Source organism: Leucopleurus acutus (genome assembly GCF_964270905.1).
Source record: "Leucopleurus acutus genome assembly, chromosome: 19".
Taxonomy (NCBI): domain Eukaryota; kingdom Metazoa; phylum Chordata; class Mammalia; order Artiodactyla; family Delphinidae; genus Leucopleurus; species Leucopleurus acutus.
In genome coordinates, this window is record NC_139161.1 from 31,855,729 (window position 1) to 31,881,797 (window position 26,069).

The 26,069-nt window shown below is 40.9% G+C and overlaps 1 protein-coding gene across 1 annotated transcript in view; it reads right to left on the bottom strand.

Annotated features, from left to right (window-relative positions):
• Window positions 1-593: 593 nt before the first annotated feature.
• Window positions 594-26,069, bottom strand: part of ANKFN1 (ankyrin repeat and fibronectin type III domain containing 1) — a gene marked incomplete at its 3' end in the record, with an annotated part of 433,720 nt that continues 408,244 nt past the window's right edge. Inside the window, exons 18-20 of the mRNA XM_082859995.1 lie at window positions 22,299-22,465; window positions 15,068-15,281; window positions 594-1,390 (exon numbers count right to left, since the gene is read on the bottom strand). Coding sequence (XP_082716121.1) covers window positions 594-1,390; window positions 15,068-15,281; window positions 22,299-22,465 — 1,178 coding nt within the window. The remainder of the gene's footprint in view (window positions 1,391-15,067; window positions 15,282-22,298; window positions 22,466-26,069) is intronic.

Here is a 26,069-nt window from a genome sequence, read left to right on the forward strand (position 1 = left end):
GCTGACCGATAAATTGGATTTGGTGAGCTGCTGAGAACGCTGCACTTTGGAACGACTTGGTTTAGCTGACGGGGAACCCAGGACAAGTCCACTGACCCTATTCCCTAGAGAGACAAACTGGGCTTCTTTCCCCAAACTCTTCTAAAGATTTGGGATGGAGGGAAAAACAATGCTAATCTTATTTTCATCTATAGAATTCCTCCCTGTCAATCACAAATGCATGAAAGAGCCTAAGCTCAGGAGTCAGATTACATAGCCAGCTGCAGAATTGAGGGTGGCTCTTTGGGTTGTCCTACCTCTGCCACAGGTGCCACCAATAGGATGGCATGTTTGAACCGTTGTGTCCAGGACTCCATGTTGACACAAAAGCTTTTCTATGCCCTTTATAGGCTGAACTGGGAATGACACTGCCAACTGTCGCCTCCACTCCAACTCTAAAAAAGAGGACCTTGAACCTGTAACCTTTGGGTTTTTAACATTCAAACCATTTAAAAATGGGTGGGGACACGGTGGGGTGGGGGCAGGCTGGGGGTAGGGTGATGGAAAATGCAGGGACGCACAGTGGAACTGTGGACAGCCAGTCGTGAGCCTCCCTAAAGCATGCTGCTGAGTATTTCCGACACAGGGGAGGGGGTCGGGCCCTCTGGGCTCATCTCCGGGCCCGTGAGGCTGGGCAGACCCGAGGGGCCTCCGGCGGGCGGGCTCAAGGATTCCCAAGGCTTGGCGTCCATCAGGGCTGCGGGGTAGGGCTCCACGTAGATGCGGCGCACCGCAGGCCTGGGACCCTGGAGGCTGCCCTTCCGCTCCTCTGGGAGGCTGGCGGCGTGGACCAGAGCCAGGCCCCGCGGCCCTTCTTGGGCAGGTGCCAGCCGCTCAACTTCCCCGGGCTCCTGGCCCAGGCCGCAGGCCCGGGACAGCTGCTGCGTGTACACGCCCTCGGACAGCGACAGCGACTGCGTCTCGCTGTGCATGCGCAGCCAACGGTAGTGGCGGCTGAAGCCGCCATAGTGCGGGGACTTGGCCAGCTTCCGCTTTCCCAGGAAGCCCAGCGGCGGCCGCACGCCCGGTGCTACTTTGGCGTGGTTCTTGGGCGCGGGGCCTGTGAGGGTCAGGCTGTGCAGGAGCTCGGTGCACGAGTGGTCGGCCTCGGGCCCCGGGCCGCGGCCCTGGGCATCCTGGCGTGGCCCCGATGGAGGCTTCGTGTCGTGCACCTGCAGGACGTCGGGGGCGCTTCCGCTCAGGCCACTTCGGGCCTGCTGGGCGATGTCGTGCGATGACAGGTAGACCAGGTCCAGCTCTCGGGGGCTCAGGGCGTCACTGGAGTCGTAGTCGCTGTCAGTGGGGAGGAAGACTTCGGAGCAGCCTTCTTCGTCAGAGCAGGGCTGTGAATCTGCAAAGCCAGAGACTGCTGTTAGAGACAAGAGAAACTCCTAGCCAGGGCTCGAGGAGGGTCCTGTGGTTGAGGCCCTCCCCCATCCCTCTTCCGTGCCTAGAAGGGCTTGCGCTTCGTTTAGTGGTCTGCTCTCATTTCTTGACATTTTAATAATTTTTGAACAAGGGGCCGCACTTTTTCATTCGGCGCAGGGCCCTGTAAGTTCTTAGCTAAAAGGGAAAGGAAGGAGAGGAACTCGGACAGGACCAGCCACCCTTTGCGGCAGCAGAGGGGAACGTGCCCTCCTTCCCCACATCTGATTTTACTGTTCACTGGGCTTGTGGAGAGAGGATGAAACAGGAACAAAGCTGGATGTCATTCATTTATTTGTTCCCTAGTTTTATTTCAGAGATGATTTTTACATTTGATAAAGTAGCAGGAACTTAAAAGGGGGAAGGAAGGAGAGGAGGCGTTATGGTGGTGGAAGCCCGGGAAACCTGGTTTCAAATCCTAGTTGTCCTCCAGATTGCTCTGTGATCTTGGGAACGTTACTTAACTTCTCTGAGCTTCAGTTTTTTTATCTGCAAAATGGGGATGACAGTAGAACTTCTTACTTAGGGTGACTGTAAAAAAAAAAAAAATGGTTTATATGTATAAATATTTACCACGTTGTCACGTGTTTAAAACGAAAAAAAATTAAGGCCAAAGAAAAAAACAAAACATAAGTAAAATCAGAGGCGAAAATCAGCCTCAAAGGGCATACCACACTAATCATACTGAGCTACAAGTTAGTTCTGTAGATATTTGCCATTTAATGCACTAGTTGTTTATATCTTTTCCCCAATCAGGTTGTACATTTCTGTAGGGCAAAGACTGCCTTACAATCCTTTGAATTTCCCACAGAACTCAGTCCATAACAGGTACTTGGTAAATATATGCTCATTTTGAAAACATGAAAGTCCTCTTAAAAAGAACAAGAAATCTCTAAATTTGAGGCAATTCCATTCAAAAATCTCCACAGAATTTTCTTTTTCTTTTTTCTTTTTTAGTATTTATTTGGTTGCACAGGGTCTTAGTTGTGGCAGGTGGGCTCCTTAGTTGTGGCATGCAAACTCTTAGTTGCGGCATACATGTGGGATCTAGTTTCCTGACTAGGAATCGAACCCGGGCCTCCTGCATTGGGAACACGGAGTGTTATCTACTGTGCCACCAGGGAAGTCCCCTTCATAGGGTTTTTAAATGGAATTTAGAAAATTGATTTTTAAATTTATCTGGAAAAGAAAATTTGTGAGAATAGCTAACTTTTTTTGAGGTACAGTAGGGAGGAGCCTGATTTATGAGGTATCAAAACATATTATAGAGCTTTGGTAATTAAAACTTTGTAGTATTGGTGTACAGATGGACAGATGGATCTGTAGAACAGAAATATAAAGTCCAGGAACAGTCTTAATTCAGTGTGATAATTGAACATGTGGTAAAGATAGCATTTCAAAGTAGGGGAGTGAATAGATTATTCAGTATATAGTGTTGGGACAATTGGTTATCCCTTTAGTAAATTATTAGAGAAAGTCCTGCCTCATCTCAAATATAAAAATAAATTCCATGTAGTTTAAATATAACAAGCAAACTGTACAAGTATTAGAAGACAGTATGTTTGTAATTTTGGGTAGGAAGGTCTTTCTAAGCAAGACAAAACCCCAGAAGTCAGAAAAGAAGTGACTGATAAATTCGACTACATTAAAATTTAATACTTTGTAAAAACAAATGATCACATAAACAAAGTAAAAAGGTAAGTGGTCGATTGGAAGAAAATAGTAATAACATGTATAACAAAAGATTAATATACAGGATGTATATAGATCTCCTGTAAATCAGTAAGAAGACAATCTGAACAGGTAGAAGATAACCAACAATTCAAAGAATAACTAATACAAATGGCCAATAAGCATAATAAAGATATTCAACCTAGGTAGACTATAATTACTAATTAGGTAGTAATTTGGGAAATGCAAGTTGAAGCAAAAACAAGGCATTTTTTTGCCCATCAGATCTGCTGAAGATAAAAATGATAATCTCTTGTATTGGTGATGTGTGGGAAATCAGGAACCCTCATATAATGGTGGTGGGAATAGAAACGGGTCTGGCTCTTTGGATAACAGCTTGGTAGAATATATTAAAAATGTGCATATCATTTGTCCCAGCAAGTCCTTTTTCAGATATCTATGTTTGAGAAATTGTCCCTGTGTGTACATGGAGGCATTTACAAATTGTTCACTGTAACATGATTTATAAAACTAGAAATAATCTTGTGGCTGAGACTACTGTGAAAGGAAGACTTAGAGACACAGAAGCATTAAGAAAAGAAAAATAGTTTAAGAAAAGAAAAATACTTTACTTGGCAAAGTTCTGCAAGGGAGTCCAAATTCAGTGCTGGCTTGCTGATGAAAAAATACAACAGGTATTTAAAGTAAAAACCCACAGGGTTACAAGGTTATAGTTAGTCGTGCATGGTGGAAAATCAGTATGGTGGAAAATCAGTATGATTATCATAAGAATACTGTAAACTTAAGGGAAAAAAATTTTGTTAGGGAGTCAGTAATTTACACAAATGGGATTAAGGTTTCTTCTATTTTAGGGACTAGAACCAGATGTAATATATATATTTTCTGCTTGTTTGTTTATATCAGGGTCAGGGTATGAAGTGTTTGTTTTCCTCTTTTCTTTTTACTGACTAGAAGATGACGTTGCTTACTCATTGGCAGGGAAAGATTTCAGTTTTGTTCTCTTGCTGCTGGCTGCTATCCAATATCCATTATCCTTTTTTAGTTACAAAATCTTAAGTTTTGTATGAGACAGCAGTGCATTCATGTAAAAGACCACGTTTTTTTCAGCTTCCTTTGCAGCTAGGCATGGTCACATAACTAAATGCTGGCCAGTGAGATAGAACTGAAAGTATGGTATGAAACTTTTGGAAGGCTGCATTAGGGGAGCTGGCTTAGCTGGGAGATAGGCCATTTTGTTTTTCCTCTTTTCTTCCAATTGCCTGTAACAAGATGTGTTGGCTGGGCTCACAAGGCAACCTTGGAAAAGGAAGCCATGTGCTAGGATGGTGGAGCTGAAAAAGGGGGCATGGTATCTGAAGACGATGGAGTCCACATACTGTTGCTGAATTGTCTACTTCTGGGCTTCTTTCACATAAGAGCGAAATAAAATATCTTGTGTTAATGACCCTTATTTAGGTTTTCTGTAACAAGGGTCCAGACTTAATCCTAACTGATAACAAGCCTGAATGTTTATTATTAGGAGAATGGTTTAAAAATTTGGGCACATCCATACTATGGAATGTTATCCAGCAGCTACAAAGAATGAGATCAACCCTTATGTGGTTCTTTAAATAATGGCTATCAAAAAGGACTCCCTTTTTATTTTGGGGGTTTCTACTCATCTGTTCAAGGGTCTCCTCAAACAAAGCCTTCTTTAGGAAGCAGCCCCCAACTGTCCCAGAAAGGATTGCCCACTTGTCTGCACTGCTGAAGTAGTTTTTCCTTCAATTATCCTTTGGCACTTAGCCTGTATAGACTTGTATTATTAGTTATCTTTTTAAATGCAAATATAACATCCTGGTTTCCTGGTTGGACCAGAGCCCTCTTAGGGCAAAGATATTTAATTCATCCATTTATTCAACAATGAAGATTTTGTTTTGCTTCAGCTGCTGCTCTAACAGAAACACTGTGTTTGGTGGCTGACTGAATATAAAATTAATAACAAAGGATCTGCTTCAGGGATTTTACTGTTTTAATGGAGGCAGGGGCATATATGCATCTATGAGACTGTGGAAGAACATACCTTTTATAAAAGAAGTTTAGCAAATAAGATGCAGGTTTATAGGAAGGAGATCACATTTTATTGGGACAGGATTGATAAAGTACTCCATCATCTCTATTTTTTCTCTCCATTCATTCATCTCTATTTCTATCTGTTTAATTTATTTCTTCACTTTCAAAAAGTGTTTTGAGGCAGCTTTTAATAATAAATATGCAAATGTTGATGAGAGACTTAGAAACCAGAGAGGAAAATGAAACAATAAAGGTAGTTCTGTTTGACTATAATATGGGAACAGGAATGGAATTTTGGGAAAATGAGGCTACAAAAGTAAGATGCCAGCAGTTTCACTCTTGGGAATTATCCTAGAAAAATAAAGTTTATTTTCATGCAGGAACTTGTATATGAATGTTCATAGCAGTTTTATTGGTATTAGCTCCAAACTGGAAACTACCCAAATATCCTTCAGTGGGTGCATGATACATCCATACAGTGGAATAATACTCATCAGTACAAATAAAGAATTCCATTTATGTGACATTCATGAAATAATTATAGAGATGAAGTACAGATTTGTACTAGCCAGGGGCAAGGATGTGGGGAGGGGTGGTGGGTAAGGCTATAAAGGGGTAAAAGAGGAAGTTTGGTGGTGACGGTACAATTGAGTATCTTGACTATGGTGGTGATTACCCAAGGCTGCACATGTGACAAATTACATAGAGCCTGACAAATTACATACAAGCGAGCCTGCATGCTTATGTGCATGTGCACACACACACATACATACACACATGCACAACTGTATGTATAACTGGTGAAATCTGGATAAACTGTGCATTATACCAGGTTCTTGGTTTTGATATTGTATTGATATAAGAACTGTGTAAGATGTGAACACTGGGGAGAGGCTGGGGGAAGAGAACATGGGAATTCTTGTACATTTCTTTGCAACCTGCTGTTCTTATAATTATTTTAAATAAATGGTTAAAAGAGGTTATTTAATTTTTTTAAAAGGTAGGGTGGAGCCAGAGGAGAGCAGTGGATGCCTAGATAAGGAGTTTGTACCTAATTTTGTCACCAGTGGGTAATTTTCAGACAATTTTGAAGAAGTAATTGACAAGATGAGAGCTGTGATTTAGGATAATTATGTAGCAGGTAGGATGTAAGAACTGGATCAGGAGGAAACAGCAGGGAGGCCAGCTGGGAGGCTGTTGTCCAAGCTATGTTTCCTTTAAATATTTACATTTTTTAGGTTGTGGGGCTGAGCAAGAGTGGTGGTTACGTGGAAGAAAAGAGAAGTTCAGGAAGGTCATTCATTCAAAGATGTTTACTGAGCACCTATTTTGTGAAAGACAGACATGGTCTCTGCTTTCAGGCAGCTCACAGAGGAGGATTAGACAATAAGAATATACATAAGTTAACTTCAAAGAGTGTAAAGTTCTATGAATAAAATGAAACTGGACTTCAGCTAGAGAGTGACTTGGGAGGGAGGTTCTTTTAATAAGGTAGCCAGGGGAGGAGTCTCTGGAGTCTAGATGAGACCTCAATGATCAGAAGGAACCAGCTATGTGAACATTTTAGAGAGCAGTCTTCCAGACAACTTGGAGAAGGAAGTGCAAAGGCCCTGAAATGACTAATAGGTTTCAGGCCTTGGTGCCTGGGAGATAGGAGTAGCATTAAACCAGAGGAGTTTAATTGCAACAGGGTTGGGCAGTGGAAGAGATGGTAAATTTAATTTGGGACAGGTTGAACTTAAGCAATTGGCCAAAGCATCCTGGAGGGATGGAATGGGAATGTGGTAGGGTAGCAAAGTTGAGGGAAGATGTTTGTGGGTAGAGAAGAAGGAACTGTTGGAAAGGGAACTGTTGAAGATATGAGTAGCACGTTGATGGAAATAACAAGGCGGGGTGATCACTAGGGAGCACAAGTGCTGTCATTGGTCCTTAGTGAAAAAGATGTAAGGACTCCTGGTTAGGGAAGAAGGCAGACATAGCTTTTCAAGTTAAAAGGAGAGAACTGGATAAAGGCTTGGGCTGAATGACTTTGAAATTCTTAAAACAAATTTTAGACAGTACTTTTCCCTATCTTTAGTGGGAAAAATTGGGAACTGCAAGTAATCGGGTGTCAGAACTGTTGGCTGTTTTTGATGATGGCAGTGGTAGGTGCCACAGGGGTCATAAAAAAGAGAGGTTAACTGAAGATTTGAAACTGGGCTGGAAATAAGATCCATGCAATTAATTGAAAATTGACTTTAGTTGAACTTTCTTCTCTATCTGATCACTGTTGTCTATTCAGCTATCCATATGTACTATTCATTTGCATCCACAATAGTAATAACAATACTCACTATTTACTTAGTACTTACTGTGGGCCAGCCATCATGCTAAGTGCCCTAGGTGCTTTATCTTACTTAATTTTTACACCAGTTCCCATTCTGTAGATAAGAATACTGAAGTCTAGGCTTATTAAAATTTCCAATTCCTATAAGCTGATAAGTGGCAGAATAGGAACCTACACGCAGATTTGACTCACTCCAAAGACCTGCTCTACTGCCATTTACCTTAGAATTCCCATGGCTTTCTGTGGAAGCTTTCTGAGGGCTGGGACCTGGTTCATCTGATTCACTTTGCACGGCGCCCACACATAGCTATATTAAGCTCTTAGTAAGAGAAACATGTTAGGTCTTGTATTAGTTTCCTGTGGCTATTGTAACAAATTACCACACACTCATGGCTTAAAACAACAGAAATTTATTCTCTCACAGCTTTGGAAGCCGAGAAAGTCTGAAATTAAGGTGTCAGCAGGGTTGCACTCCCTCTGGAGGCTCTAGGGGAGAATACTTTCTTGCGTCTTACAGCTTCTGGTGGCTGTTGGCATTCCTTGGGCTGCATCACTCCAATCTCGGCTTCTGTCTTCACATGCACTCTCGTCTGTGTCTTACAAGGACACTTGTCGTTGGATTTAGGGCTCACCTGGGTAATCCAGGATGATCTTATTTCAGGACCCTGAATCATCTTTTTCCACATAAGGTCACATTTGCAGGTTCTGAGGGTTAGGACATGAACGTGTCTTTTTAGTGGCCACCATTTAACCCACTAGAAGTCTGATAGTAAAAATGATATGTCTAGAAGCAACTGCTGAGGAGTTTGTGTCACTTTTTTCCTCTCTCCAGCCCATATCAGATCAAATGCTCTATAAGAACGGTTTGCACTTTGACCTCTCAGCGTACAAATAGTGAGCATTTGTTGGTTGTAGGGGAATAAGGAGTATATGAAGGTATGCTTTAAAGGGCTGACATTCTAATATTTCAGTGGAGCATCATATTTTAAGACTCAATCTCTCAGGAAGAGCCTGTGCTGATTTCCCCAGGTGGAGTTAGTTGCTCAGTTCTTTTGGTTCATAAAGCATCTTATTTATATCTCTGTTACTGCATTTATCAAGGTTTATTATAAATTATTCACTTGTATTTTTATCTCCCTCATTAACTGTGAACTCTAGAGGGCATGCACTATGTCTTGTTCATCTCTGCTTAGTAAATGTTGAAGAAGCCAGTCAGTGAAGGAATGGGCTAAGGAAGGAGTCAAGCAAAGGGACATGCAAATCCTCTATTTCCCAGATCATCTGATCTGAGCATGGACATATGAACAGACCATGAGGACTAGAGTGTGAATTAATCATCACTGTATTATTAGCCTCTTGTACTGTATCTGGTACATACAAGGCTCTCAGTAAAGAATGCTGGGTTGAACTGAAACTGAAACGAATATTGAAATCTGAGCGCTTACAGAGCAAAGAGATTTGATTGCCTCTTAAAAGCAATACTGAAAGCAGCCTGAAAAGATCTAATTTACTTCATTTGCCGTAGAAATGTCTGAAAACAATCACCTAAATCATTTTGCTTTATTTTATTTTTTTCATTTTGCTTTATATTTGGTGGTACTTGACTTGAGTCAGCCCAGTTGTAGCAGGAAGAAGAGTTATCTTAAAACTAGACGAACCTGGGCTGAAGTCCTGTCTTGTTCCTTACTGTGTATATGATCTTGAGCACATCACGTAGCCCCTCTGAACTTAGCCCCTTCATCTGTAGCATGTAGGTAATTATGTTACCTGTCTTCCATTGGTGCAATGAGAATTAAATTTGTTAAAAATACTTCAAGTGCCTTACAAACAGAAGGTGTTAATATTATTGAAATCCTTTCCACTTTTATTTTTTTATTAAACAAATTTGTTTTTATTCATTTATTTATTTATTTATAGGCTGCATTGGGTCTTTGTTGCTGTGGGCTTTCTCTAGTTGCGGCGAGAGGGGGCTACGCTTTGTTGCTTTGTTGCGGTGGCTTCTCTTGTTGCGGAGCATGGGCTCTAGGCGCGTGGGCTTCAGTAGTTGTGGCACGGGGGCTCTAGAGTGCAGGCTCAGTAGTTGTGGCGCATGGGCTTAGTTGCTCCGCGGCATGTGGGATCTTCCCGGACCAGGGCTCGAACCTGTGTCCTCTGCATTGGCAGGCGGATTCTTAACCACTGCACCACCAGGGAAGTACTCTTTCCACTTTTAAATAGAGAATAACTAGAAAGCATATCAAGAGGTGACTCATTAAAGTACAAACCAGTAATCAGAAAAACTTCAAGATTTTGCTGTGAGAATGGTGTTGGTAATAAAGGAGAACCGTAATCTCTTGAAGGGTGTCTTGTGTTAGTCCAGTACTGTATTTCTCATCCTAGCTTTAGCACTGAATTTGTAAATGATGTGAATTCTTTACTGTAGCTCCCAGGAGCAAGGGAGATAGGAGATAAATCAAGAGAAGAGCTAGTTATAACTGTAGTAACCCAGGAAAGAGATGAAAAAGGGCTTGAGTATGGAGTGGTAAATATTATCTTGTAGGTTCAAAGACCTACACTTTGGAAACACTGCTCTAGTGGGAATCTAAATATTTGACTTTCATGGTGGTTGTATTATTTATTACAGGACTTAGTGGAACCGATTGCTTAGAGTGGGATACCCCTCCCAGAACAAGCTGGGAAAATCTCCAGGATGCCAGCCAGGGCACTGAGGAGAGTTTCCAGGGATTTAGGCCACTGCCATTCCCTCCCTTCCTGGAAAAGAATGCAAAGTGCAGCTTCCACCCCCAGATCCAGGCCATATGCTCCATTAAGCATTGTAGGCGCCTTGCCCAGTTGTTATTTTAATAAACCTGGTTGTGCTCCTCAATTTCCCTTAGAGGGCCCACTGGGCAGGCCAGCACTGGTAGAACCTTGCATTTCCCCTCTGGTTGACCCAAGAGCTGTTTGATGGAAGTTCTGCCCATAGTATTAGGGCTGGCTTAGGAAGCTTGGCTTTCTTGCCATTGTAATGGGTGTTGCAACTCCTGGTCTCTGTGGATCAGGCCAACAACAGCAGAGTAGAATTGATGTGGATTTTGAGGGCTTTATGGGGAGATGACATTGCAGGAGAGAATAATTGATTTAAAGCCATTGCTTTTCTCTTAAAGGCAGGGGGCATGGCAGGATGGAAAGAAAGGAATAATAAGAAGTATTTGCCCTAAAAATCTATCTTCACATTTTTAATATGTCACTGTCCAAATTGCTACTTTTTGTGTGTGTGCTTCATTGAATCTGTTTCTACTGTGTTTGAGTAGAATTTAAGTAATTTAGATATAAAGAATTTCAATAAACCTCTCATCAGGCCTTGGGTAGAACCTCAGGGGCTTGTTCACCTTCTAATTTCCCATCTTCAGATTCCTGTTGATATTTTCTTTCTTTGATCTGTTTAGTTTATGCCATAGTGTTCTTAATCTTAACATCATCTGGGAAAAGCTTACCAGGAAGATTTACATTTGGAAGATCAGGATAATCTTCACATGCATCTGAAGGAAACAATGCCCCCTCCCCCCTGTTGCCTCACCCATGTGTCACTAGGAGAAATAGCGGTGTCGGAAAAAAAAAAATTGCTGCTGCCTGTGACTACTATACCCACAGAAAAGGAGTGGGAGAGAAAATACCCATGTGATGGACCAATCATTCCACCCCTGCCTTGCGCTGCCTTTTCTAGGAGCCAACTTTCCTCCTTGGGTCCTTGGGAGATGCTTAATTTTAATTGACTCAGAGGAGTTCTACTTTGTGTTTGAAAACCACACAGAAATGGGAAGTAAGTTAAAGAGTTCCATTGCTCTCCCACCCTGTTTGTCCAACCACATACACACACAAACAAATCCAAGGTACCCAACAGCCTTAGAACAGAATCTTGGGCTGGTACCAGAGTCTAAGCTTGTGTTAGGCTTTGCATTTCCAGCAGGCTTCTCAGAAGTTAAGAGACCCCTACTCACACAGAATGGAATTGTGTTGCAGACTTTGCCCTGTGAGCAACCAATGGGGATATACTTCTAAATTGGCTTTTTCCCTCTTCATAAATGGTTTCCAAACAATTAAAAATAGTCATACTAGTGGAGAGGACAGAGTATGCAGGAGCAGACTTCATTGCTCTGAAATGCTTTTGCTTTTGTGAGGGGATGCAGTGCTAAATGTTTCTCCCAGTTATCAACAGTTTCCCTGTCACTGGGTTCCATTTTTCATTTGCTGCCCTCCACGTCTTTGTGTTTCACAGCCCATGGAATCTTGGCTTCAGAGAAATAAATGGACCCAAGAGAGAGTTATATTTTAAGAAACAGAATGATGATCGCTCACATTTTAAGTTAATGATAAAATCCGAGTGTAATTGGCCAGATCTTCCCAGCAGGGAGTGTGTGTAACCCGTCATCTGGCCAACGTGAGAATTTGGCACTTATGTGGCACAGGAGAGGCCACCCTCGTACAGCCAGGGGGGACCCACTTAGGACCCTGTGGCCAAGAGAAGGTTAAACACTGGGAAAGTTCTGTGAGTGGAGAGGGCAGACAAGGGCTGTGAAGTGGAAGCAGAGTTGAAGAGTTGTTTGTAGAATTATGTGAATTGGGGAACAACAGAGGGTATATCTATCCTGCCTTTAAAAAATGCCCTTTCGAGCCTATACCTCGCCAGCTACTGCCCTCCCTCCTCCTCCTCTTTCACAGCCAAGATTTTGAAGAGTGTATCCTTGCTGATCCCATTTACTCCCCGATCGACTTCTATTCGGTTTCTATCTCCTTTCCTTCATAAACTGCTGTCATCAAGGTTACTGACGACTTCCTTGTCGAAAACAAAAAAACAAAACAAAAAAATAGAAGCTTTTCAGTTTTATTTAACCTTTTACCATCATTTGATATGTTTTAATTTCTGTGACACTACTCTCTTGATTTTATCTTCTTCCTCTGGTTGTTACTTCTTAGTTTAAGAAGTCTCGCTGTTCTGTTCCACAGGGATCCTTCCATAGTCTCCTCTCTTCCTCTACCTGCTCTCTTTAGGAAATATCAAGCATTTTCATAGCTTCATCATTCGTATGTCAACAATTATTAAATCTATATTATTAGTCCAGTTCTCTTTTCTGAGCTTCAGACCCCATACATCTTGTTTTTTTTTTTTGAATGTTTCTTTTTGCATGGGATGTCCCAAAGCTAACCTAAATTCAACATGCCCATTCGCTCAAGCTTGTTTCTTCTCCTGCCTAACCTGTTTTTGGTAAATAGTATCATAATGTCCTGAGGCACTATCTCCTCTGTTAATAAGCTTCCTAATTGATCTCCTGCTTCCAACATTGGTCTCTTCAAGCAACATACAGATTGGATTCTAAAGAAAATTCAGATTATATCAATCCTTGCTTAAAAGTTTTCAGTGGCTTTCCATCACAGGTAGAGTAAAATTCCAACTTCTTACCATGCCCTGCCTGATCTGGCCCTTGCCTTTCTCTGTACCCCCTCTCTTACCACTAGCCCCTTTGTTCACTCTGCTCCAATACTTTGGCTTTCTTTCCACCCTCACCCACCTCAGGGCCTTTTGCTGTTTTGTTGCTTGGAATATTCCAACTCCAGGTCTTTGTATAACTGGATCCTTTTTTTGTGGCTGGTTCAAATGTAACCTTCACAGCTAGTCTCTGCTGTTCATCCTAGTGGATTCAGCACTCTCCCTACCACCTTGATTGCTGTTTTGTATTATGCATTGGAATATTCACTATTTGAAATGATCTTGTTTATATTTTCATGTCAGCTCTGTGGGAGCACAGACTTTGCTTTGTTTATCAATATATCCCTGTTACCTTGAAGAGTGCCTGGAACATAGTGGGTAACCAATAAATGTTGTTTTAAATGAAAAAAAAAAAAAAAGGCAGTATCCTTAGATCCTGAGTGCAGCCAGACTGCTTGCCGTTCCCTGAACTACAACACAGTTGCACATTCTGCTTCCTCTTCCTATAATGCTTTTCTCTTTCCTCTTTTTCAGCTCAACTCCTACTTATCTTTCAGTACTTGACTTTGTCACCTCTTCCAGGAAGCTCTCTTTGATCTTATGATTTCCTGGTTAACACCTTCATTAGACTCTGTAGCACCCTATGCATGTCCTCATTATAGCACATATGCAATTAGTATGAAATTGCTTGTTAATGTATTTGTCTCCCCTGTTAGATTAGCTTCTGGCAGGGATGGTATTTTATTTGTATCCCCAGCCCACTGGGAATCTATAAAAATCTACTTAATTATTTTGTTGAATTATTTGTTAAATCATAGAATCCTTTGGTAATGTAAATTAGCTGTCCCCCAAGTTCTTGCACTAGCCAAGATTTGATTTTCAGACATTGATGTTTTAAAAATGTACATAACCTTACTTATAGAAAAGGTTCACGTCCCCACTGAAGTTTTCTGTAATAAGAATAACATTAAATACTATACTTACAATTTATTGTCTACTATGTGCCATGAACCTCTGACATAGATTGTCTTATTCACAAATAACTTTTCAAGGTGTATATGTTATTATTCTCATTTTACATATGCAGAAACTGAGACTTACACGTAGTAATCTGTTCAAGCGCATATAGCTAGCAAAAAAAAGCTGGAATTTGAATCCAGGTCTTTGATTTCTAAGCCCAAGCTCTTTCTGCTACGCCATGCTGCCCCCTATGGGACAAGTTCACATTTCAGAACTGTTTATTAAAAATATCAATTATTATCATTGTAAAGCTTATAAAATTTGAGGTTTTATAAGCTACAGAATCAGGAAGGTTGCTTTGAATACCATTATTTTAATCAACTAGAAAAATGGCATTAGTTTTAACATGTTCTAGGCAAGAGCATTATACTGTCTGTGACTAGTATGCTTTCTCTCTGTTTATAAGCATAAGGGTGTTTTGTAGAAGTTTGTATTAACTCAACTATGTTTTTTCAGTTAGTATTTGCTATGTAAACTCCAGTTGAATTCCCGAGAGTGGAGGCGACTTGCTAGGCCTCTCCTCCAGCTTGTCTGTAAGTTGTCTCCTGATTGTTGTATCTATGATGAGACCAGTCTACTTATTTGGCCTCAGGCTCAGGATTCTAGTGTATCCACGGTTTCTCTCTTTCCCAACTCTCACCCCACGATATTGGTGCCATGTGGGTGGGAAGCTTGCCATGAACTTTACCCAGGCTAGGACCTACTTCCTGCCTCATTCCTGTCAGTCCCTCCCTATTTACTGGAGGCTGGGCCTGTTCTCTTTATTACCTGGTTTTGGTTAAATGCCTTTTGTATCTTGGAAGCTTGGACTAGAACTGGACTGAATCTTCCCCACCCCTAAATGGAGGTGATCTCAGGTCATTGCCCTAGCTTCCTACCCCTCCCCATTCTGATTTTGTTTCCTCTGTGCTTCTAGACTCTTACCACTGAGCAGTGTTTCCTCCTGCTTGCTGGAACTCATGACTTAGCACAAAAGAACCTCATCAGTGGAGATAGGACCAAGAATCTGGTGACTGAAATATAGAACTTTAGATCTTATTGCTTACCACTCACTGCCTTTCTTCTGTGCATCTCTGGGGATGGGGATGGTGATGGAAGACAGTCTATATGTGATGATGTAGAATTGATCTTCTTTAGGTTCTGCTCATCTGAGGGGTCTATCAGCTTAGTGATGGATAAGCCAGAAACTGGTTGTTTGTATCTTGCATAATGTAGAGCATCCATGATCCACCTCATTTCACGCCAAACTTCATCAATTTGCTTTGGGATAAAATGGTAAAAGACATTAATTATCAAACAGGTTTAAAAAGGTTTAAGTTTCCCTGAGAGTCCAAGATGATACATTTTCCACAGTAGTGGTTTTGAGCAAGGGTAAAATATTTTCAACATAAGTTTGCTAAACCAGAAAACACCTCTTCTTTATAATCTCTTGTGTCTTGCATGTTTTTACCTGAGAGGCTATTTCATTTAGTGCAAATAGTGGAAGACCTGGATTCCAGCTGGGACCCACAACTTACTGGTTCTGTAACAACCTTTGGCAAATTACTTGACCTTTTCCAGCCTCAGATGCCTTATTTGTGAAATGTGGACAAGACATTTCCCCTTTTATACCTCACAGGACTGCTGTGATGACTGGGTGAAATGATATATTTGAAGGTCCTTTGTAAAACTGCAGGCTACATTTCTCATACATATGAAGTGTTATTAATTCTCAGCATGTAATGAAATATTCCTCATTAGGATATTATGGGGAAGGCATATGATGAAGTCTGAATTTCAGAACAGGTGAAGAAAGGAATGTAGTTTTAGTTCTATGTGAACTAGAAGAACAAAGCATCACTGGAATAAGCAGAGATTCTTGGACCTATTTTAATAGAAATAACTTTCATATATTAAACTTACTTTCTTACATATAAGTGCTTCTAAAGTACAAAACAGCTTAAACAGCGTATTCTTCCTAAGTAATTTAAACATCCTTGTAATTTTACAGTAGCCCATTTGATTTCTGGGTTACCAAAGTGATTTTAACATTTTCATTATAAAGTATAATAGTTGTTACTCAGTAGTAAAAGTCATTCATATTTTTGTGTCTATCTCTGTAGATGACAGATATTCTCCCAAATCTTAATAGACACTGTCCATAAACTTTCTGGTTATTCTGACTCTCTCCAAGGAGGTTGTTAATGACAATTTTTCATGGGACCCTGGAGCTTGTGATAGGCTTTGCATCTAATTTCACTGGGTGCTTTGAGCAAGCCGTTAACTTCTGACCCACTTACTCAACTGTAAAAAGAAGAGGTCGTACCGAATGTCTAAGTTCCCTTCCAGCTCTGACACTTTATGATTTATCTTTGAAGAACCTTTGGAAAGTTGGTGTCACTCAGTTTCCAGGTAGAAGGTGTTCATTGTATGAATACTACAAGGTTAAGGTCTCTCTGATTGTAGAAGGGAGTATCCAGTGTTCTCTTTTATTTTCAAAATTCCTTTTTTAGGGCCTTAATGTGTACTTAAAGAATCCTCTTCAAAGAATCCACAAGCCTGGTGCTCCCAACAAACACAGAGTCTGAAATTGTGAGAGTCTGTGGTGTTAAGAGTGACAGGCAAGCTTGAGTGAACTAGTGAATGGCACTGCATCGTTGGTAGCCATTTTCCCTTGCTTTCTAGTAATGTTCTGTAACGAGAGCATTCAGGCTTTGTTAAGGCAGTGAGTTGGGCTGAAGGTTCAGCAGTGGCAGGCCCATGAGGAGGCTCTGAACAATGTAAAGAGAGAAATCTGAAGTTCAGGGGGAAGGCTAAAATGGAAGTCCAAGTCCAGACTTGGACAGATTTTCTAAATGGGATTGTTGCTTTCTTAGCTAGCCTTTTCTTGATCCTACCTCATGCAGCATACTCTCATCTCAAAGTTTAAGGCACTGCATGACTATGGACAACTTTTGGACGTCCTGCCAAGGGCAGGTACTGTGCTTTTGTACCTTTAACTTTTGGCTGTGTAAAGACTAGGTACTCAATAAATGATTATTCAGCGAATGAAGGTATGAATGAATGGTTATCTAATTCTTTAGATCTCTGCCCTCGAACAGAGTTATTATGAGGATTAAGTAAGATGATGTAGATGAGTGCACCTTGTAAGCTGTACGTTGTTATAAAGTTTTCATTTATCACAGTGACAATCATGGTTATTGTAGTGGACGGAATGTGGCCTCCCGGAATACATGTCCATGTCCTAGGCCCTGGAATTTGTATTACCTTGTATGATAAAAGAGTAAATACTACATTGTATGGCAAAAGATGTGATTAAGGTTAAGGATTTTGACAGGAGGAGTTCATCCTGGATTATCTGGGTGGGCCTTAATTCCAATGACAAATGTCCTCATAAAGACATTCTTATGAGAGTGAGGCAGAGGGAGATGTGGCAGTCAGAAGAGAAGGAGGCAGTGTAACCACAGAAGCAGAGATTGAAGTGAGGTGGCCACGAGTCAAGGAATGCCAACAGCCACCAGAAGCTGGAGGAAGCAGAGAACAGATTCTCCCACTCTCCAAAGGGAGTGTGACGCTGCCAACAGCTTGATTTTAGATTTCTGGGCTCCAGAACTGTGGGAGAATAAATTTCTGTTGTTTTAAGCTACCCTGTTAGTGGTAATTTATTACAGCAGTCCTAGGAAATGACTACAATTATTAACAATCTACTTGTTCTCTTTGGATGGATTGCTTTAGCCTTATTGCTGAGGATGGATAGTGAGAGTTAGTGTAGAAATTTAAAAAATTATGTGTAGAAACAATGGTTATTTCTTAACTTTTCTCAGTGATGAAGTGAAGAGGTATTAACTGAAGAAAAATCAAAAACATATAGGTACAGGGAAGCCTATGGACTGAGTTTAATGGACTTAGCTAAGGAGCTCTAAAAGAAGTACAATTTTCACCCATTTTTACCTTTTACTGTTGATCTAAAAATAACTGCCAACATAATCCCCCTGATTTTAATGTCCAAATTCAGCTTCTAAAGACTTGCTGACACGTTTTTTAAAAAGAAAGACCATGAACTTACTAGGTCTGTTGGTTAAAAGTTTTGCATCCATTTCTCACCCTGCCCTTTAAAAATTTTGGTTTTCATCCCCCAAATTACACCCCTTTCTCTGTACTCAGGCAAGATAATATTTTTATTTAAATGTGAAGGTGATTGGTTTTCTCACAGCACAGTTACAAGGTGCTTGAGGGGATGATAGATTGGCTATATTTAATGAGCTGTGTTTCTATTACAGCTTAGGAGCATTTGAAGCGTTACAGTATATAAATTATAGCCTAATTACCCTTTAGGCTTTAGCAGCTCAGAATATGCCAAGTGCCAAGTCTCAACACTTTGACATTTCTGCTGCATGTGTTGTCTGTAAAGGCTGTATACCTTATCTGTGATTTTCTACACCTCCCCTGGCCTAGCCCTTCCCCTTTCTGGCTGCACTCCTTGGCTTCTTTTCCTTACTGTATTTACATAGGCTCCCTTGCTGTTTACATTGTTTGGTTTGTGTAGTGCCTTCAGCACTGTCTTAGATCTGGAATCCTACAAATGCTCTCACAGTTGTCACTTGCCTCTGCAGATTATGGTGTGTGGTGAGCTGAGCTGTGAATGCCAATGGGTGAATGGCTGCAGCTGGTTTTCATTCTGAGCAAGAGAGATTGAGAAGCCCAGTATAGATAAGGGGAGAGATGATATTGCATTAGCTCTGGCCAGGGAAGTTATCCATGTTGGATGGAGCAAGGCAGTCCCCTGAAGGCTGTGGGTGCAAGGAGAAGGTCTGGTTTCAGCCTGGCCAAGAAGTGCTTTTCTGAACCCTTTGGGAATTAGCTTTTATCCAAGTCTACGTTTACCTGGCTGGCTGGAGAGTATGTAGAGGCCGCCCTCAAGCTGCCTGCTTTGGGAGACCAGAGCAGGCTAGAACTTTAAAGAATTCCTGGCCTGGCCTGCCTTTATCCATCCCACTTACTGGTGTGATGAACGGGAACGAGAAAAAGGCAGTGGAGCCCTAGACTAGGTGAAAGAGAGGAGTGAGAATAGTCGTCTGGAAGTAAGAATGGAGCCAGAAACCCTTGGAGTAGTTTGAGACTGTGACAGACTGAAGAAAGTCAGCTTTCTTGTGTTGGAACATAGTGGATTCAGGGGAGCCTTAAGTGGAATAAAGCAGAAATAGAACTTAAGGTATGATTAGAGAAGTGCTTCTCTAAAAATATTTATGGTTATTAAAGAAGTCATGAAATGTTAGAGCCAACCAGGTGCTTAGGAAGGCATCTAGTCCAATTCTTTTATTTTATATATGAGGAAATTGAGGCCTCTGGATCAAATGAATTGTCCAGTACTCCAAGGTTTATCAGTAGAAGATTCAGGACTCAAAATGTATGCTAATTGTCTTCTAGTCATTATTCTTCTTACTCTGTTCCACTATTCCTTACATTGGGTTCAAAAGAGAAGCCAATCTTTCATATTCTCCTCATGCTTCATTCTTCCTTTTTCCACCACCTTCCCCCTGTCCGTGTTCTACTTTTACTGGCAATAAAGTAAGTGATGGAAATGTTTTGAATTTTTAAATACTACACTCTCAGGTCAAGAAAGCAAGTAAGTTCTTGAAAGGTTTGTTTTTTTAGTCTAAGAGGTCACCTGAAATATCTCATTTAGGATGAGAGAAGTAGGATAGGATTTGTCTGCTCACACTTTGCAAGCATATTACAATATCTTCTTCCTGAGTACTTAATAAACCCACAATCTTGCATATCATGTTTTAAAGCATTTTCCCTTCTTACTAATTAATAAGTGAATGAATGTATAATTTATTGCATACTTATTATGTGTGGGCACTTTAGTGAATGCTTTACATGCATTACCTTGCTGAATTCTCGCAGTGACACTGAGAGCTAGTACTATTATTATCATCATCCCTGTTTTACAGATGAGGAGAGTGAGATTTAGAGAACTTTATTTGCCCAAAGCTCACAGCATTTCCTCATCTTAGGTCCTCATTACTTGCCTGGAGTCTACTTCTCCTTAAATCTAGGAACGGTATGTAAATTATTTTAGTAGCCAATGAGAATGAGTACTTACTATAAACAACCAGTGTGGCCATACCAATGCGAACGGGAGGAATATCCTCCCCTGCGTGAATCTATCCTAAACATCTGTGAGAACCTATAACTGACTTTCTCCAAAACTTTGGCCAGGTCCCTATTGCCTGCAGAATCAAGTACAAATATCTTACCATGGCCTTTAACAAAGCCCTTGTGTGATCTGATCTCATTGCTACTTTCATTTTTACCTAATTTCTCACTACTGCCCTTTACTCAGTTTATGCCCCAGCTAATCTTGACTACTCATCATTCCCCAGATACGATTTTTCTGCTCTCTCTGCCTTATCTGTTTATTCTTTTTCTTTGCCTCTTTGCCTCTCCTCACTACAGACTAACCCATCCCTATAGGCCCAGCTCAGTTACATCTTCTATGGCAACTTTTTTATGCCCACAAATGTAGGTAAATTTTTACTTCCTTGTGTTGGCACAAAACTTTTTTTTTTTTTGTACCTCTCTTTTGGCACCTAACTCATTTTACAAATAGTGTTTGTACACATTTCTTGTCTACCCTAATGCATTTTAAACGCTTTAAGGTCAGGGACCATGTGTAATTCAACTTTGTATCTCCCTTACAGTGCCTGACACCTGGGTGTCCAACAAATATTTATTAGATTGACCTGAATATATGTCAAAGTGATATTTATGGTGGGGCTATTGCTATTACAGAAGTCCACACTTATCCATGGTTTTGCTTTCTGCAGTTTCGGTAACCATTGGTCAACTGAGATCTGAGAATATTAAATGGAAAATTCCAGAAATAAATAATTCATATGTTTTAAATTGCCACTGTTCTGAGAAGTGTGATGAAATCTCCTGTCATTCTGCGCCGTCCTGCCCAGGATGTGAATCATCCCTTTGTCCAGCGTATCCCTCCCATTAGTCACTTAGTAGCCACCTTGGTTGTCAGATTGTTGCCATATTGCAGTTCTTGTGTTCAGGTAACCCTTATTTTACTTAATAACGGCCCCAAAGCACAAGACGTAGTGATGCTGGCAGTTTGGTTATGACAAAGAAAAGCCACAAAGTGCTTCCTTTAAGTGAAAAGGTGAAAGTTCTTGACTTAATAAGGAAAGAAAAAAAAATATGGTGAAGTTGCTAAGATCTGTGGTAAGAATGAATCTTCATTCCGTGAAACTGAAGGAAAAGAAATTCTTCGTAGTTTTGCTGTTGCACCTCAGACTGCAAAAGTTCTGGGCACGGTGCATGATAAGTGCTTAGTTAAGGCGGAAGAGGCATTAAATTTGTACAATAAGATATTTTGAGAGAGAGAAAGAACATTCACATAGTTTTTATTATGGTATATGGTTATAATTGTTCTATTTTATTATTGTTAATCTCCTACAATGCCTAATTTGTAAATTAAACTTTAGCATAGGTATGTAGGTATAGGAAAAAAATAGTATATATAGGGTTAGATACTATCTGCGGTTTCAGGCATCCACTGGGGGTCTTGGGATATATCCCCTGAGGTTAAGAGGGGACTACTGTATATTCATTTAGTGCATTGGGTTACTACAGGCATAAAGATCGTAAGATTTGTCCAAGGGATTTAGGGGCAATTTCAGACTAGATCCAAATTCTCTTGTTGACTAGTCAGTACCCCTTTCTCAAGACCCTAAGATGTCACCATAGGGCTTTTCCAGAAAAGACCATGGACAGGGAACACATTTTTTAACCTCTGTAGCTACACATTAAAGTGTCAGTTCTGCCAGAAAGAAGTCCAAAGAATGAGAAATCTTAGGTCCAGCTGAATTTGGGTTAACATAAACTGATGGGTCGTTCTCTTCTCTTTTTCTCTGGGATATTGAATTAATTAATACAGTTTTTCTCTGTGTTGGAATTATCAGTGGGCTACTGGGTAAGGATACTATTCTGATCTCTGCTTCTGGCAGTGATTTTTCTCTCCAGTATGGGAGACTACTGCTACCTACCACAGTGGCTGATACAGCTCTTATTAACACAGTGTTTTACCTGTAGCTTTTTCTTAAGCCTTTGTATAAAAACTCACATTTCCTTGAGCTCTGCATTTTAACCAAATCAACAGGCTGTTTGCACATGGTTGTCTTTAAATTAGCCCAGATTGCGGTTCTTTCTTATGCTTGGTTCTCATCCCCTCCACCATGTCCCTTCTTTCTCCCTTTTACCTCAGAAGAAACAAACTGTTACCTGAATGAAATCTAAAACTTGCTGGTGTCTTTGTTTGGCAGCTGCAACCTCACTGTCTGAGATTGCTTCCCTCAGGGACTGTTGGGTATTCAGAGAATCCAGCTCCACAACAGCAGAAAGGCGGCAATACAGACTAATAAATTTCTCCCTGTAGCTGCAAAAATGAACTGGAAAATGGACAAGCAAAATAAAACATGTTAAGACCTGGTATCAAAATAGAGAAATTCATACCTCAGAGGAAACAAGTTGAATGAAAACATGATTTATTAATCCTATCAGTGGAAAATATTAGGCCATAAATAAATTATAAATGTGCTCTTAAGGGGCCAGTTGTCTGGCTTTAGTCATACAGTATTCCCTTTTAAGGTTTACCAAGTCCTGGTAAGGTATGGGGAAGTGGAGTCGGCTAAAGCTGCAGTTTATGTTCAGCCCCTAAAGTTGGGCTACTACTGGGAGAATAAGTTTGCTTATCACTTTAAAGGGGAAAAAAAAAAAAAGCAAGTAGCAATTTGAAACCTAGTTTTGACTGCCATGTCTGATTTCCAGTATGTATCTTGCATGTTCCTTTCCAAGGCCAGAAGTCCCAGAAGATACAAGGCATGCTTTTCTCAGCGTATGTTTTGTCTTTTGTCTGGCTGGGAAATGTCTGTAAAGACCTAGTATGATGAGTTTTGCTGCTTCTCCTGCCTCTCCACTCCTCACCTCCTCTGGAAGGATGATGGAGCTAACGCTCGATAGATCATTTTTGTCTTCACCTTCCTCTCTTGAAAGATAATGGGCCAGAGGCCAAAGGAAACAGTCTAATCTTCATCTCTATCATGGAGGAGGGAGAGAGGAGTGTGGGACTCAGCCTGGTGCAGGCAACCTGAGGTGATCCTATTTTTCATACTTCTCTGACTGGCTCTGATCATATACCATAACTTCAGATTCCAGTAGGATGAGGAAAGCATCCCAATTCAGACTAGTGTCTTACCAGTCTCTTCCTGGCCATTGCTGAGTTTGGAGACTCACTCGCCAGGAACCTCACTTACTCTGTGTGCCTCTGACCTGCGTCAGTGTGTTTTGTGCTTTGGAAATAGGGCTGTAATAACTCAACAAATCTGTGGAATGGAAACATTTTTATTTTGGCTTCTTTGGTGAGGAATTCTAGGAAGAACATCTAACTACTGTCCTTGGGCCTCTTTGCTGCTGATTCCTGAGACCTAGACCTGGACATTTAGGGAAACTAAAACCACATACCTCCAAATGGGGCATCTGGTCATCTATACACCTTACTGAGGGAGCCCTACTTTAACGCACATTGAGAGATTTTGTGTACCCTGCAATTCCCATCTTACCACTGCCTGCTTCCTTACTTGATCTTCTCTCAGGATGAAACTCAGTTGAGTGTAAGGGTAACCTGCTCTGTTTGTGTTTCCTCCTATTGAAGTAGTAGAGAAGAATGGAGTGAGGTCTCCAGTGGCCCATCCTTATTCCAGCTGTGCACCATTTCAAGGCAGTGTTTCTGAATTCAAGTACCTTTGGTTCTGGGTTTTTTTTTTTCTCTCTGGTGTCAGATCCTTCCTTCTCACTTTTTCTGCTCTAACACTTCCTTGTCTGACAGAAGAACTGATCTCATTAAATGACAAACTATTGAACTCTTCCCAAATGATCTACTTTTCATGCTTTTCCCTGGTTACAGACCTCTGTAGAGCTCCGTCTTGACTCAGGATAAAATCCAAACATCACTATAAAGCAAGCTCCTTGAGATCTAGGATTTTAATTTATCTTCAGTCATATCTTTTGTCATGCAACCACCCTCTGCTGTCTGCCTGCATTGACCCTACACTGTGGTCAAGCTGAACCTACTACAGGCCCTTTTGTGCTTCCATGCTTGTGAACATGCCATTTCCTTCTCCTCCAATACCCTTTTTTTTAACCAGTACCTTCAGGTCAGATTCTTCTGATACTTGAAAATTTTAGTTTAAATAATCTTCTCCTCAGTGAAATCTTCATGGACACCTCTTTCCCCCCAGGCAGAATTAGTTTCTCTCTTTTGTGCTCCTAGACCACTTGTTTTCTAAATGTATCAGGACACGGATCCTGCTTTACTGTAATAATGTGTTTACTTGACTGCCTTGGTATTAGACTGTGATTTCTTTGAGGGCAAGAACCGTGTCTCCTGTTAATTTTTATTTCCTCAAAACCTGGAACATTATAACTTCTCAGTTAATGTTTATTGACTGAATGAACAACAACAAAATGTACACCCTGATCTGAAGAGAGCAGACCCTTCCTCCAAAGTCTCCTCTTTCCCTCCATTCTCTTTTCTCAAGGTGCTTTTGCTTTTCCTGTTTCAAAGGTGTACTTCAGGTCTGTGATATTTACTGGCCTCTCTACAGCAAAGAGTCACCATTACTTTTTAGCTTACTCTTGACCCTTGTAGCTCCCTGAATGTGTCTTTATGCCTTTCAAGGAGGAATTATATCCTGTTTGCACTTGACAGATGTCCTCTCTTGGCTGGAGAGTGGAGAGAGTGAAGTGTCTCACAGTCTGCCTTTCCAAACCAAGTTGTAAAAAAAAAAAAAAAAAATCAGCTTTTTTCCTTCTTTCTAAAATATGACTGGGAAGATAGTGAGAGGCACTGAAGAATTTCTTTAAAGGAAATACTATCGGTCCCATCTGAATTCTAGAACGCCAGGGTGTCCACAACTTTCTCTTGTTGTGTCTCCTTGTGGTCAGAGCCTTGGATCAGTGGGTGGTCTCACAGTGCCCACACCACCCGTGCCACTCACCACAGTGAGCTATGAGGACCTTTCAACGACAAGGACAGGGCTTCACTTTCCCGCTCTAGTGGTTTTTATCCAGAGCCTTTAATGTTACTTTAACAAATGTTACTTTAACATAGTCTTTTGTGGTTTAGCAATGATACATTTGGTAGCCATCACTGAGAAGGGGAGGATAGACTGGAAGCTTCTAATTTTTTTCTAATGTGAATCACATGCATTTTACAGGCAAAATGGTATAAGGATACAAAAATGCATAATCCCAGACCACATGATTTGTTATTAATTTACAAACTAAGACTGATTTTCTGTGGTGTTTTCTCTCTCTTTTTTCTGTATAAAATTGTTGGCACCAACACTGGAAGTCAGATTAGGAGTATAGTAGAGTGGAAAGTACTCAGGGTTAGGTATCAGATGAAACTGGATTTGAATCATAGTTCTGCCACTTACTACCTTCATAATAATCGGCATATAACCCGTGGGAGCCTCCGTTTCCTCGTATCTAAGACAGGGGTAATAATATCTACCTAGGATAAGACAACATAATAATAAACAGTAAAGTGCCCAGCATAGCATGTGGCACATATCGGATATAAAAGAAATTTTTGTTCACATCCCTACCACGTCCCCCTGGGAAGAATGAGGCATTTAGTAGGTAGAATATTAGAATGGGATTGAGATTAGAATATTCTTCCTAAAGATCTCTAACTCAGTAAAGTCCTAATCAATCTGGGCCATGTAGCCTAGTTTGGAAGCTAAGGAGCCAACAAGATTACCTCCTAGGGTCAGTTTAGTTCCGTGATTCTTTGCCAAGGTGTCAGAAGGAACCTGGGCGTAAGATGCCTCTCTAAAGATTCCTGGTAGTGAATGAGTTGATGTTGGAATTCAGGAGTGGTATCCTAAATCATGAAAAATGGGCATTAGGAATGAGGGTTGAGACCGTGCCATTTCTTATAAGCCTGTGGCCTGGATTCCATTAGGCTCAATGCCTGGATATCCCACAGGC